The 15,915-nt window shown below is 43.4% G+C and overlaps 1 protein-coding gene across 1 annotated transcript in view; it reads right to left on the bottom strand.

The window, feature by feature from the left end:
* The window catches only part of LOC109905263 (alpha-1,3-mannosyl-glycoprotein 4-beta-N-acetylglucosaminyltransferase B), a 222,983-nt gene that overhangs the window by 81,223 nt on the left and 125,845 nt on the right, over positions 1–15,915 (bottom strand). The window contains exons 5-6 of the mRNA XM_020502541.2: positions 11,469–11,515; positions 8,972–9,085 (exon numbers count right to left, since the gene is read on the bottom strand). Coding sequence (XP_020358130.1) covers positions 8,972–9,085; positions 11,469–11,515 — 161 coding nt within the window. The remainder of the gene's footprint in view (positions 1–8,971; positions 9,086–11,468; positions 11,516–15,915) is intronic.

Raw genomic sequence — 15,915 nt, forward strand, 5'->3', positions numbered from 1 at the left:
GTTCTAGTGCCCTCACCAATTCGTTGATATACACTGCCTTCGGAAAGTTTTCAGTCCCCTTGACTTTTTACACATTTTGTTACGTTACAGCCTTATTTTAAAATTGATTTATAAAAAATGTTGCTCATCAATCTACACACAATACCCAATAATGACAAAGCGAAAACAGATTTAGACATTTTTGCAAATGTATTAAAAATAAAAACAGATACCTTATTTACATAAGTATTCAGACCCTTTGCTATGATACTCGAAATTGAGCTCAGGTGCATCCTGTTTCCATGGATTATTTACATTTTAAATTAACAGTAACCTTTATTTAACTAGGCAAGTCTGTTAAGAACAAATTCTTATTTACAATGACGGCCTACACCAGCAAAACCCAGACGGCACTGGGCCAATTGTGCGCCACCCTATGCGACTCCCAATCATGGCCGGTTGTGATACAGCCTGGATTCGAGCCAGGGTGTCTAGTGGCGCCACAAGCACTGAGATGCAGTGTCCTCGACCTCTGCGACACTCGGGAGAATATCCTTGATATGTTCTACAACTTGATTGGAGTCCACCTGCAGTAAATTCAATTGATTGGACATGATTTGGAAAGGCACACACCTGTCTATATAAGGTCCCAGAGTTGACAGTGCATGTCAGAGAAAAAACCAAGCCATGGGGTCGAAGGAATTGCCTGTAGAGATCCGAGACAGGATTGTGTAAAGGCACAGATCTGAGGAAAGGTACCAAAACATTTATTTTAGCATTAAAGGTCCCCAAGAACACAGTGTCCTCCATCATTCTTGAATGGAAGACTTTTGGAACCACCAAGACTCTTCCTAGAGCTGGCTGCCTGGCCGAACTGAGCAATCGGGAGAGAAGGGCCTTGCTCAGGAAGGTCACCAAGAACCAGCTGGTCACTATGACAGAGGTCCAGAGTTCCTCTGTGGAGATGGGAGAAACTTCCAGAAGGACAACAATTTCTGCAGCACTCCACCGATCAGGCCTTTATGGTAGAGTTGCCAGATGGAAGCCACCCCTCAGTAAAAGGCACATGACAGCCCACTTGGATTTTGCCAAAAGGCACCTAAAGGACTCTCAGACCATGAGAAACAAGATTCTCTGGTCTGATGAAACCAAGATTGAACTCTTTGGCCTGAATGGCCAAGCGTGATGTCTGGAGGAAACCCTGGCACCATCCCTACAGTGAAGCATGGTGGCAGCATCATGCTGTGGGGATGTTTTTCAGCGGCAGGGACTGGGAGACTAGTCAGGACTGAGGGAAAGATGAATGGAGCAAAGTACAGAGAGATCCTTGATGAAAACCTGCTCCAGAGCGCTCAGGACCTAAGACTGGGACGAAGGTTCACCTTCCAACAGGACAACAACCCTAAGCATACAGCTAAGACAAGACAGGAGTAGCTTCAGGACAAGTCTCTGAATGTCACCCCACGGCCTTGTGGAAAGAAATGTGTGTTTTTTGCCAATTTTAACCGCACACCCTGACACAGTTCCAATAGCTCGAGGCATCAGAAATTATGTGTATGGAACAGTGGTGTGTGTTCTCTTAGAGAGAGTTCTGTCCTGTTAGAAGATGCTCTCACCCAGAACTTGTGACAACCACAGTTATTACTGGCCCTGGCCTACCAATCTAAACAGAGGGGAAGTTTGACGATGTGTGTGTACGAGTTTGACGGTATGTGTGTGTAGTTGTGTTTTTGAGTAGGTGCATTTGAAAGAGTATGCAGGTGTTTTGCATGCGGGTGCGTTTGCGTGTGTGGTTGGTTATGTGTGTGTGACTAGTTAAATACTTCAGCGAGACATGGGCCCCTGTCTTAAGTGCTCCTCATGAATAAGCAATGGCAGTGGCCTGTAGCAGCCCAGGGAGTCATTCTCCCTGCTCACACTCATTACTGCAGCACATAAATCACCACACATGCGTGTGCACAGACGCACGCACGAACACATCCGTGCGCGTTAAACTAAGCATACATGCAGAGAGACACATACTGAACTAAACACACACACAAACACACTAAAATGACTACACATACAGTACACACACACACACAGTCACGACTGCACAGACACCCAGACATGCACACAAAAGACACAAAGGATAAACATCCTGCACACACCCACTGTGGATGTGGTGGTACGGGCAGTGCACCTGCTAACACGATACACCTGGCTAATGTAGCGGTAATAATCACAATGAGAATGTCTGCGTTCAACACCATAGCTCAACATCAGATACTCAACACCTGGACAGGCAGGGACTAATTCTCCCTCACACACACACACACACACACCTGATCATGTGGGCACAAGTTGTGTGCAGGTGAGTGTGGGTATGAATGTTTGTACCTGGCTGGATTGTGATTGAGGAGAGTTGTGCCCTCCCTTTCCCAGATTAGTAATCATATCAGAGTGAGGCCCGTCCTAGACCGCTAATCTGAACAAATCTCCCCGGATTACACACACAGGTGAAAGAGAGAGCCTGGCACACCCACGGATGAGAGGATTTCATCCTTCTGTATTTCTATCATAAAGCCTATATTAAGCAGGCTACGCAAATGAGCTGCAAAGTAGCCAAAGCAGTTATAAGTCAACTAAGCAGGAGTTTAGTAAAACAGTGACTAGATTTTTTTGAAGGGTTGTGGGGCGAGAGGTAAATTGATGGATTACTTTGCCTTGGTAAATGACCATGGCTGAGTTAGGAATGGAAGAGCTATGAGCAGCAGCACAGACACACGGGGCTTGACTTGACTTCACACAGCCAGCCGCCTTCAGCAAGTCTCATCTTCAACAAAAAAAAAACATGCAGCTCAGCCAAGTGCAAAATAAAACAAAGAGCAGACTGACTGCACGCAGAAAGGATCACCACACACAACCCCACCCTCAGAGACGTACGGCCAGACTAACGCACAAATAAACAAAGAAAGGCAAACATACTTAGGCACATATCCAGTCAGGTCCAAGTTTCAGGCTCCTGGAAGAGGCAAGCAGGTCTTTAGTGAAAATCCCCTCGTAGTGGCTAAAGTTCATGATGCCGATGACCTTAGCAAAGGCCCCAGGACCAGTGAAAGCAAAATAGCTCCATAACATCAAAGATCCACCACCATTTTTTACAGCAGGTATTTTCTGCTTATGTATCCTTATTTTGACACCAAACCCACCAATGTTGTGCGTGGCCATAGAGCTATATTTTCATGTAATCTGACCATAGCACCGGTTGAAATCCAAGTGCCAATGCCATTTAATAAACCCCAGGGGCTTACATTTGTTTAAAAAAAACTTTTTAAAAATGGTGTTGGATCATTAATGTTATGTGGCTATGTTGCTTCCAATGGTCCTGGGACCCTTGTTAAAGTCATCAGCATCTTGAACATTACCCATTACCAGGACGTTTTAGCCCAAAACCTGGTTGCCTCTGCCAAGAGGCTGAAACTTGGCCGGAAGTGAATCTCCCCGCAAGACAGTAACCCCAAGCACACACAAAAATGATTAAATCATATCAAAATGAACATTCAACATTTCTCAGTCTATGGACTTGAACACCATTGAAAACCTGTAGTTTGAATTAAAGAGGGCAGTCCATAAGCAAAGATGAAGGATATCAAGAATCTGGAAAGATTCTGTACGGGCTGACAGTGAAGTAGACATAATTGGTATTCATATCACAAAATACACTGCTCAAAAAAAGAAAGGGAACACTAAAGTAATACATCTAAAGGTCTGAATGAATGAAATATTCTTATTAAATACTTTTTTCTTTACATAGTTGAATGTGCTGACAACAAAATCACATAAAAATGATCAATGGAAATCAAATTTATCAACCCATGGAGGTCTGGATTTGGAGTCAGACTCAAAATTAAAGTGGAAAACCACACTACAGGCTGATCCAACTTTGATGTAATGTCCTTAAAACAAGTCAAAATTAGGCTCAGTAGTGTGTGTGGCCTCCACGTGCCTGTATGACCTCCCTACAACGCCTGGGCATGCTCCTGATGAGGTGGAGGATGGTCTCCTGAGGGATCTCCTCCCAGACCTGGACTAAAGCATCCGCCGACTCCTGGACAGTCTGTGGTGCAACGTGGCGTTGGTGGATGGAGCGAGACACGATGTCCTAGATGTGCTCAATTGGATTCAGGTCTGGGGAACGGGCGGGGCAGTCCATAGCATCAATGCCTTCCTCTTGCAGGAACTGCTGACACACTCCAGCCACATGAGGTCTAGCATTGTCTTGCATTAGGAGGAACCCAGGGCCAACCGCACCAGCATATGGTCTCACAAGGGGTCTGAGGATCTCATCTCGTTACCTAATGGCAGTCAGGCTACCTCTGGCGAGCACATGGAGGGCTGTGCGCCACCCCACACCATGACTGACCCACCGCCAAACCGGTCATGCTGGAGGATGTTGCAGGCAGCAGAACATTCTCCATGGTGTCTCCAGACTCTGTCACGTGCTCAGTGTGAACCTGCTTTAATCTGTGAAGAGCACAGGGCGCCAGTGGCGAATTTGCCAATCTTGGTGTTCTCTGGCAAATGCCAAACGTCCTGCACGGTGTTGGGCTGTAAGCACAACCCCCACCTGTGGACATCGGGCCCTCATACCACCCTCATGGAGTCTGCTCAAACGGTCAGAAACAGACACATGCACATTTGTGGCCTGCTGGAGGTCATTTTGCAGGGCTCTGGCAGTGCTCCTCCTTGCACAAAGGCGGAGGTAGCGGTCCTGCTGCTGGGTTGTTGCCCTCCTACGGCCTCCTCCACGTCTCCTGATGTACTGGCCTGTCTCCTGGTAGTGGCTCCATGCTCTGGACACTACGCTGACAGACACAGCAAATCTTCTTGCCACAGCCCGCATTGATTTTCCATCCTGGATGAGCTGCACTACCTGAGCCACTTGTGTGGGTTGTAGACTCCGTCTCATGCTACCACTAGAGTGAAAGCACCGTCAGCATTCAAAAATGACCAAAACATCAGCCAGGAAGCATAGGAACTGAGAAGTGGTCTGTGGTCACCACCTGCAGAACCACTCCTTTATTGGGGGTGTCTTGCTAATTGCCTATAATTTCCACCTGTTGTCTATTCCATTTGCACAACAGCATGTGACATTTATTGTCAATCAGTGTTGCTTCCTAAGTGGACAGTTTGATTTCACAGAAGTGTGATTGACTTGGAGTTACATTGTGTTGTTTAAGTGTTCCCTTTATTTTTTGAGCAGTGTATATAAATGATCTTTCCACAATGAATTTCCATAGAAAACTAGTCAAAATAGACAAGATCCTGCAACCATGGGGAGGTAAAAACTTGTCTATTTGTGGAACAATTACACTGATTAACTCCTAGGTCATATTTCAGTTTAGTCATTTACTTATGGCCCTGCCTACTCCTGATGATTCGTTTTTCAAATCATATGAGCACATTTGTATTTTTTTTGGCTTCATCTGGGATGCTAAACCAGACAAGATAAAACGTGCCTATCTGTATAACGAATATGAACTGGGTTGGCTGAAATGATTAAATATAAAAGCACTAAGCCTCTCTAAAATCATCACATACAAAAGTATTACTTGAACCCAAAATGTTTCTCAAGTAGATTACTAAAATAAGCTCATTCGTTGTTTAAACATTTATTTTTTGCCTTTGTGCAGATTGCCATGCCTCAAAAGACCTGCATTTATGGAAAAGATGTTTGAAAAGGGTATTTTGTTTTTAAATTATATTGTAGATTGGAATTGTAGAGTTGCCTTTCGTGGAGTGTTCCGAATTGTATGGGAAGGTCTGCTCAATCCAATATTACAACCAATTGATTACAGCATTACCCCAAAAATGGAGCAGGCAGGTGGCAGTGGCAGGAGGTAGGGAACTGGTCTGTCTGCCCAATATAAAGGCTCAAAACTGGCGGAGGAACAAAAATAGCATAGGAAAGTATACCAGTTTTATTTGAGGACCAGGATGTTGACAGCAGTGCCATACAGCTTGCAAAATAGATTTTTTGTCACACTGCTTTGCTTTATCTTGGCCAGGTCGCAGTTGTAAATGAGAACTTGTTCTCACCTAGTCTACCTGGTTAAATAAAGGTGAAATAAAAAAGAAATATGCAAGAATCGGAATGCATGAAAACAATTGGGAAGTGCTTGGGGAATTTTGTCCCGGTCAGAAATGTCCCAAAAATGAATTGTCCGCAAAAGCAAAAATTACATTTGTTTTATGTGAATAAATGAGGATGCGGAAAACACCTCAATTCAAACTGTAACAACTTGTTAATAATTGGTTGTTAATTTAACATTGAAGTTGAAACAGCCTATAAATAAAAACAGGCTAAGTGGCTTGGTTTGAGGGCAGCGTGGATTAAATGTACTGTTATGTAACAATCACAAACTGGAACGGCGAGAACGTTCTAACTTCACGTGCATAAAAGAGAACTCACGCTGGGGCGACGTTAGAGATATTTGGAACTCACGCATGAAAGGGTTTTAACCTCTGAACTACCCATCCCGAATACGGGTTTGAATTTGACAACATACGGTGTTCGGCAACAAATAGTCATATTAAACATTCCTGAAAATACAAGTGTCTCACATGCTTCAAAAGCCTAGAATCTTGCTAATCCAACTGCGTTGTCATATTTAAAAAAATTATTTATGGCGAAAGAATATGCTGCGATTATCTGAGCATAGACCCCCATATCAAACTACTTATTCAGCCAGCACTTGCATAACAAAATCACAGATTGCATTGAAATAAATAGTTTACCTTTGAAGATCTTGCTCTGGTTGCAATCCCAAGGTCTTTTGTTCGGTTAAATCAATTTTTTATAGACTAACACGAAACATTTTGTGAACGCTTATCTCGTTGAATTTCGTGTCATTCATGTTTAGACGTAACATCCAACGTAAATAGACAGACTTTCCCTGACTTTATCCAGTCATGTTTGGTTTCCTTGCAATCAACTGTTTGTTTGTAACACAACCAAACTTGATGGGTCATTTTGCGTCCGGGACGTATTGACCCGGAAAAAACGATTGGAAGACAACAAGTGACGAGCCCATTGTGCACCAATTATATGACCACTGTCTCGTTGATTGACTGTATTTTAACCCAATGACCACTGATCACCTTGAAATCTAGCTGGGTAGATAGCCAATGAGCAGAGGTAAACGGAAATATCCTATGGTTCTTTGTTGTAAGACAAACCTTTCCATTGAATGCTGGCGTAAGGACCGTTCCTTTCTTCGTTGCCAATTCAACCGTGATGGAGCGAAGCTTAATACGCACAGCAGTATTTCGGTGACTTGCATCTTCAGCTGTTTATTTATCCAACATCATGGCGAATAAGTCAAGGAAAGCTAATTCTAAGACTAGATATATACGAATGTAGAAACAATTTTAGAGGAAATTTATCGTGAAAGTGAGACAAATCTGCTTTTTGAAGACTCCATTAGCTCCCATAGCTTTGATTCTGAAACTGAGGCATATTTTTTGAACGGAGAGGACATTGTTTTGGAATGGTAAGTTGCTCTCATGCTAATGCTGTTCTTTCTCTCGGAGGACCTGAGCCCTTGGACCATGCTTCAGGACTACCTGCCATGATGACTCCTTGCTGTCCCCAGTCCACCCGGCCTTGCTGCTGTTCCAGTTTCAACTGTTCTGCCTGCGGCTATGGAACCCTAAACTGTTCATTTTTACTCTTGAGGTGCTGTCCTGTTGCACCCTCTACAACCACTGATCTCCACCCGGCACAACCAGAAGAGGACTGGCCACCCCTCATAGCCTGGTTCCTCTCTAGGTTTCTTCCTAGGTTTTTGCCTTTCTTGGGAGTTTTTCCTAGCCACCGTGCTTCTACACCTGCATTGCTTGCTGTTTGTGGTTTTAGGCTGGGGCTATTGAAATAGATTTGATTTGATAGAGGACTGAGGGTCTCCCAAATATTGAAAGTGTGTAAATAGTTACCCATGTTATTTTGTAAATGTATATATATTTATTTTTTCGGGGGGGGGGGGGGGGGGGGGGTGTTAGAATACCATTTTGGTATTTTGTATATAGTTATGTTTCAAAATGTATACCTTTACCAATTTGGCCACTTGGGTACATTTGGGCTACTTGTGTGGGACACCGGGGTGACTTCATGATAAATGTCATGTAGCACACTCATTTTGGAAGTTATCATATCCTTGGTTCTGTGCCTGAGCCACAGGCTGTTAGATTTGGGTATGTCTTCAGGCGGAAATTGCACAAAGTAGGGGGGGGGGGGGGGCTCTAAGAGGTTTTAAGATTAAATATATATATATATAACTTGTTAAACAAAATCTCTTTCTCTGAGAAAATAAATAAATAAATTGAGCATAAAATATAACTCAGTATTTGCATTATTTATTTTATACAGTCTTTTTTGCTGGTCTTTATCAAAAGGTGCCAAAAGAATTTGACCTGACTGTAAATACTCACACACACCAACACATACACAGACAGGCACTTAGGTAGACAAGTAGTGAGTTAGACACACAGCTAGATAGCTAATCAAACAGACCAACAGACCGACAGACTCTCTCATACACACATTTATGCACGCATAGTCATGACCATTACATATTCACACATGCAGAAGAGTGCTAAATAAAAGAAGACAACAGTCTCGACGTTGGAATGTCACACACGCACATTCATTCACACCCAGCGGGGTACTAAATAAGTGACGAGAGAAGGGGCGACACTGAGGTGATGTCATCAAGTCACACAAGAACAGAGGAGTGGAGAGTGTCCCTCAACTCAGACTCAACCTGACGGTATTCCACACACACACGCGAGCTCACACAACAACGAATCGTCACAGCATCCTCATATGAAACAACGGGCCACGGTTCAAGACAAGACTTGAATATAAACTAGTCTCCTGTACTGAACTGCAGCGGGTTGCTCAGACAGTTGTGAAAGCTGCAGCAATCTTCTGGGAAGGTTGCCGTATTACCTGACCCTCTCCTTGGGGTCTCCGAAGGACTCTTTGAGACGGGAGAAATCGGGGTAGAAGTGGACTGATGGAGAGATGATCTCTAGAAGACCTGACTGGATCTCAACTGGAAATCTGAAAGAGAGAGAAAGGGGATGGGAAAGAGAGAGAAGGCAGAGGGTAAAGAGAGAGAGTGGAGAGAGGTATCAACTGTGCATTATTACATTAACTATATTTTCTACAACTATCATACAGACACAGCCCTGTTGGGATAGACAAAGAGACAGACAGACGGACGGACAAACAGACGCGACAGCATGTTGGTCTCTCCCACCCTGTGCATAATCACTTCCTCTCTTGTCAGGATATTCAAATGCCTGACAGGATCGCGCACACACACACAAACACACAGCAAAAAATACACTGAAATACATGAAATGTATTAGTCAGCTGTTTCTTGATCCGCAAATGCTAATAACCCATTCACAACCGCCTGACTACATATGATAATATATAGAAAAAGATACACCGAAATGCATTTGAATTAGTCAGCTGTTTCTTCACCCGCAATTGCTAATAACCCATGCACAACCACCTGACTATATATGATAATATATAGAAATGATATAGAAAATGCGCTGTAGGCATAACAGTTCCTTTTTTTCTCTTGAACATTTACTTAACAATTCAGTTTTTCTTCAAAGTTTCTTCATTTACTTATTGAATATTTAGGCCTACTTTGCTTAAACATAACATTTCAAACAGCCTAAATTGACACATTGTGCATGCTTTTGTGAAAAAAAGTGCTTGCTTGAGTTGCGAATGCTTGAATTTGAATTGGTCACACCCAACAGGAAGCAGAATTTTAATTAAAGGAAGTAGAATTTAATTCAATACAATTCAAATGGCTTTTTTAACACCATAGTAATGTTTATTTTGACAATGTATGGTTACAAATACCATGTAGCATAAGCTTGAAATATGTATTTTTAAAACTCATTCTCCTATAACAATTTTTTCTAATTATATTGGACTAGAAATATTTTAAGATCATGTTGTGGGTTGTAAATGTAATAATTCCCTTAATGTTTTAAATATGAGAAAACACTGCAGTATGGAAGGGAACAATGTAACAAAAATATCTTTGAGTGTTAATCAAACTAATGAAATGGTATGTGTAATACTTGCATCAATAAGTGGCATATTCTTTTGATAAAAGATTTGACAAATGAATTAGAATTTCATGTTTCACATCTCAGTTGAATTGGTTTGAATTACATTTTACTTCCTTCCAATTCTGCTTCATGTGGGGTGTGGCCAATTCAAATTCAATGTTTGAATTGAATTCAATTCAGATAAGGACGTACAAAGAGAGAGAGGATCCAATCATGAGAGAGACAGGGGTCAAGTGTGCATCACTAACCCTGCCAATCACCCAGGACAGGAAAAGCTGCCCCTTAGGAACTCACATGCACACACACTAACTCACAATAGTTCACACCACACACACTCCCCCCCCCCCCCCCCCCACACACACGCTCTCTCTCTCTCCTGTGTTTCCAATCTCACTGAGAGAACGACAAGGTGACAGGGGGCACATTCAACCTCCCTCCCCTCTTCTCTCCCCTCCCCCTTCCTTCCATCAACCCCCATAGCCATCTCCAACCATGCCTGTGTCCCAAATGACACCCTATTCCTTATGTAGTACACTACTTTTTCACAGGGCCCATCAGGCTCTGGTCAAAAGCAGTGTACTTTAGGGAATATGGTGCCATTTGAGACGCAGCCCATTTCCCCTGAGGTGACACTGCTAGGGGACTTAGGAGAGTGACAGTGACGGAGTGACCACTGGTATCATCTTGGGTCAAAATGGCCACCTCGGCAGGAAAGAGCTCTGGCTCAATCTCCCACTGACAAACATGACTGTCTAAAACAGCAGGTTCTTAAACCTGCACAGTGGGCACTTTGTGAGGGGGGATACTGTCAGTCTAGGGAAGTGGCTAGGAGGATAGGTTTGGGGTTAAGGTTAGGGAATATAGGATTTTGAATGGCACTGAATTGTGTGTCCCCACAAGGTTAGTTATACAAGACGTTGTGTGTGTGTGTATGTGAGCGCATGATGGAAGGTAAACAGGATACAGTGAAATGCACACACCACAAATAAACAAACATGTATTCAAATAGAAATACACTATGCACACACGTCAAAGAAGACAGATGTGCACGTGTGGAATAGATCCAAGACTTAGACAAGCAGAGACCAAACGTGACATATAGGCACAAGTAGAGTGAATACATCTCGCACACACACAAAGCACATGAACATGCAAACATCAAATGCAGGTAGCAAACACACACAATAACAAAATCATTTAAAAATACCATACACACAAACACCTTATTCCACAGGTCCACCCAACACACATACACCCAACACACTGAGCCCGAATTGAAAGTGACAACAGTCCTCTCCATGGAGAGGCAGGTCTCCATGGAAACAGCATCCCGCGGTACTTACAGGCGCTTGAGGTTGTCAGCCACGCTGTTGGCATACTGTTGGTCCGTCTGCAAAACGAGAAACTTATTAATAAAAAAAAGACAAATAAAATCCAATGTCAATGCAGTTTTCTGTTCCATTAAGAGACGATATGGCTGCAGAAAGAAAGCCTGTACATAATATACACACTGTTCCCATGTGTACTACTGTACACAAAGAACGATTTGCCTACAAGACTTTTCCCTTCGTCATTTACAATCTGCCCTGGATACAAAATAAAATAAAAAGCACAAATAAATTGCTTTTCTATCACAACAACAACAACGTCACAGTAATTGTGCAATGCATAAATAGTGTTCCAAGAAAGCCACAGTGGAGATTGCGGGCTGTTCCAGTTTCGTCCCAAGTGGAAGCACCAGCTTGATGGTGTAATTATCTGGCTTTGTATAAATCCGACATCCAGAGCTGTGTTGAGGTCAAGGAGAGGATAACCTGTACACACGTATACATCCACTGGCCATGTTTGCTTCACGACTTCCGTATAAACCCACAGGAAAAACCAAAATCATGCTTGTTCAAGAGGGTTTGCCTCAAAAAAGTAATGCACAGTAACATTATGCAATACTAATGATGAATAACTTAACAGCTGACGCCATCTTTCTTTGCTTGTTGCTCAGACTAGCCATGCCCTTCTGGAGGGCTAACTACAAAACAGTCCTCAGAAATGTCTTGGCCATTAAACAACAAATTATTCCAAATTCCCTGACTATGTCCCTCCATCCCGAAAGGCTGACAGATGAAGAGAAGGATGGGGGAGCATTGTAGGTGGAGAGAGAGAAGCAAGGGATCAGACGTCTAACAGGAAACACCTGGGATCACGGACCACATCCTTCTCTCCTCAAATTAACCGGACGAGAGAGCAATAGAGGGAGGGAGGGGATGGGGACTATCACAAGGGAAATACAAAATAGCCTGTCAAATTTCCACCCTCGGTGCCAGGACAGCTATGAAAAACATTATCTTGTAAACAGGAGAAACCAGTAATTATTGACACCCTTAATAAAGATGAGCAAAAATGACTGTATAAAATAAATCATTCAAATACTGAGATAAATTGTATGCTGAAATAATTGGGAAATTATATTATTTTATACTAATACAATTGCTCAGAGAAAGAGATTTCACTTAACAAGTAATATTTTATTTTTTTCTCGCAAAAAGATGGGGGGGGGGTCCCAATTATTGACACTTCTGTTTTCAATACCTTTCAATACCTCACCTTGCAAAAATAACGGCAACGAGCCTTTTCCTATAAAATGTTTATATGAGTTGGAACACATTGGGAAGGATCTTAGACCATTCCTCCATGAAAATAGAACTCTTTGGCCATGAACACTGTCGGTGGGTTCGGCGTCGAAATGAGAATGCATAAGCAGAAAAGAACCCCATGTGAAATATGGTGGTGAATCATTGATATTATGGGGCTATTTTACTTCCAATGGTCCTCGACACTTGTTAAGGTCAACAGAATCGTGAACTTCACCCAGTACCAGGACAATTTAGCCAGGAAGCTGAAAAGGTCTAGGAAAAGAGATAGAAGTGAGAGAGAAGAGATTGAGAGAGAGACAAGAAGACAGAGAGAGAAATTGGAAAAACAGAAATAACACCAGGCTGTTTTCATCTCTCCAAGGGGTTGGTGTGTGCTATATTAGGCCCCCTTCAACACCAGACCCCCCCACAGCTGATGAGCTAGTGGAGTGTCGCCATCCTCAGCTCTGAGCCACTCCACTGGTGGAATGTACCATGACCCCAGAGGTGAGAAACAGGACCTCAGAGGTGACAATGTCTGCTGCAGAGTCCGTTAAGAGGCTTGCGAATTCAATTGACAGGACTGTCAAGGAACAAGCTTAAAAAGAATGACAGTCAGAAAACGACCTCTCCACATTGCGTTGGTGGTCTAGTACTTCAAAGCCTTGCTCGACAACCTGGCACCCTTGGTCCTGGACATGGAATGCTATTGAGGAACATGGGTGTATCATTGTTGTTCATGTGTTCAGCCAACGCGTCACGTGGGTTTTAGTGTATGAGTTTCATAGAACCATTGTTTCATATGTCATACACAGCCCTAAACTGTAGCCAATCAATTTGCAACAGTCATGTAAAATCCGATGCAGTACAGCGAAGGTACTACTACCTAACCAGGGGACCAAGGTCATCGACAATACTATCCCAACTAATCCCTTAACCTACTGTTCTAGTCCTGTTCCAACATGTGTAGTTACCTAGACAATGGAACCAAATAGTTTGCATCGTATTTGTTTAGTTCTGTGTTTTATTTGCTTATGGTCACACACTGACAGATGGAGACGCGAGGGAAAGAGAGGGATGGAGAGACAGAGGGACAGACATATGGATAGTTGAAGAGAGAAAGGGTGTGACATGTTTGGGAGGGAAAGAGACACTCGGAGAGAGAGAGCTGCTACTTCCGTGCTCTTCAGATGCCCCTATAGAGGCGTGGGTAATAAAAATGAGAGATGGCATAACCTAAGAGACATTCAGGAGAAGGAGAGGGATGGAAACACAAGAGAGGGGGGGGGGTGAGCGAGAGAGAGAGAGAAATAAAGAAAAAAGAACTACACAAAGAGAAACAAGGTGGAGAAAGAGAGGGGAAGATAGTGAGTGAGAAAGGGAAAAAGAGAGAAAGGGCGAGAGAGAGGCCTGCCAGCCATCGGAAAGTGTTAACTAATGCAGATGTCATTCCCTGCCTTTTAACTATAGCCACTCTGGGGACTGTAACACAGACAGACTGGGACTCAACACCACACACACACACTGACACACACTGCAGCAAGACACACACAGACACACATGCAGAGACGCACATGGACGCACACACACACACACACACACACCACAAGATGCTACGAGACACACACACACACGTGTACACACAGGAACGGACAGGCACGCACTAACACATACCCACGCAAAATCCGTGTGTGGTGGGTGTGCGTCTGTGTGTGTGATTGACTAATGCTGGTGATAATAACTTGACGCATGGTGCATGGCTTAATCACACAGTTCTATATGTATCTCGCTTCCTCGTGACCTTTCCGGCTGGCCAGTCAGCTACACCATTAGTCAGTCTGCTCTTACATTATGCTATTACAGCAGGGGAAAGCAATACACTGCGAGGGGCACAGGCACACACACGCACACACACACACAGAAATAAACACATTTCGGTTATACATGTACTATTCATGCTGTTGCACGCCTTACATTCACATGCACGCACACACACATAATCATTCATCACCACAGGGTCCTTTGGACTTAAACAACCCTTTTACATGATTAGGGTTTCTTCACAATTGATTCCAGTGAACACAGGCCTACCTGTGCAGCTAGCCTGTTCGCCATTGCAACACTAAGCAGGGGAAAGGGGGATAGGAACAGTGGGTTAACTGCCTTGCTCAGGGGCAGAATTACAGATTTTTACCTTGTCAGCTCAGGGATTGGATCCAGCAACCTTTCGGTTACTGGCCCAACGCTCTAATCACTAGGCTTACCTGCCGCTTACCTGCCACTGGTATCCTGGACACCCCACACAACCCCAACATTACAGCCTTATTCTAAAACGGAATATAAAAAAAATCTACACACAATAAAGTGAAATCAGGTTTAGATTTTCTTTTACAAATGTAATAAATATACAAAACAAATACCTTCAGACCCTCAAAATTGAGCTCACCTGTTTCCATTGATCATCCTAGGCACACTATAACTTTATTTTACACCTTTATTTAACTAGGCAAGTCAGTTAAGAACAAATTCTTATTTTCAATGACAGCCTACAGTGGGTTAACTGCCTGTTCAGGGGCAGAATGACAGATTTGTACCTTGTCAGCTCGGGAGTTTGAACTTGCAACCTTCCGGCTACTAGTCCAACGCTCTAACCACTAGGCTACCCAGGTGGACTCCTGCCGCCCAGGAGTCCACCTGTGGTAAAAAAAATTATTGGACATGACTTGGAAAGGCACACCTGTCTAGATAAGGTCTCACAGTTGACAGGGCATGTCAGAGCAAAAACCAAGCCATGAGGTCCAAGGAATTGTCCGTATAGCTCCGAGACAGGATTGTGTCAAGGGTACTAAAACGTTTCTGCAGCATTGAAGGTCCCCAAGAACACAGTGTCCTCTCCATCATTCTTAAATGGAAGAAGTTTGGTACCACCATGACTCGTCCTAGAGCTGGCCCGCCAGGCCAAACTGAGCAATCCGGGGAGAAGGACCTTGATCAAGAACCTGATTTTAAACATTTTATACAAAACATTTAATTTAACCTTTATGTAACTATGCAAGTAAGTTAAGAATATATTCTTATTTCCAATCACAGCCAACCCCAGCCAAACCTGGACAACGCTGGGCCAGTTGTGAGCCGCCCTATTGGAACTCCCAATCACGGC

This window comes from Oncorhynchus kisutch, linkage group LG15, assembly GCF_002021735.2.
Source record: "Oncorhynchus kisutch isolate 150728-3 linkage group LG15, Okis_V2, whole genome shotgun sequence".
Classification (NCBI taxonomy): Eukaryota; Metazoa; Chordata; class Actinopteri; order Salmoniformes; family Salmonidae; genus Oncorhynchus; species Oncorhynchus kisutch.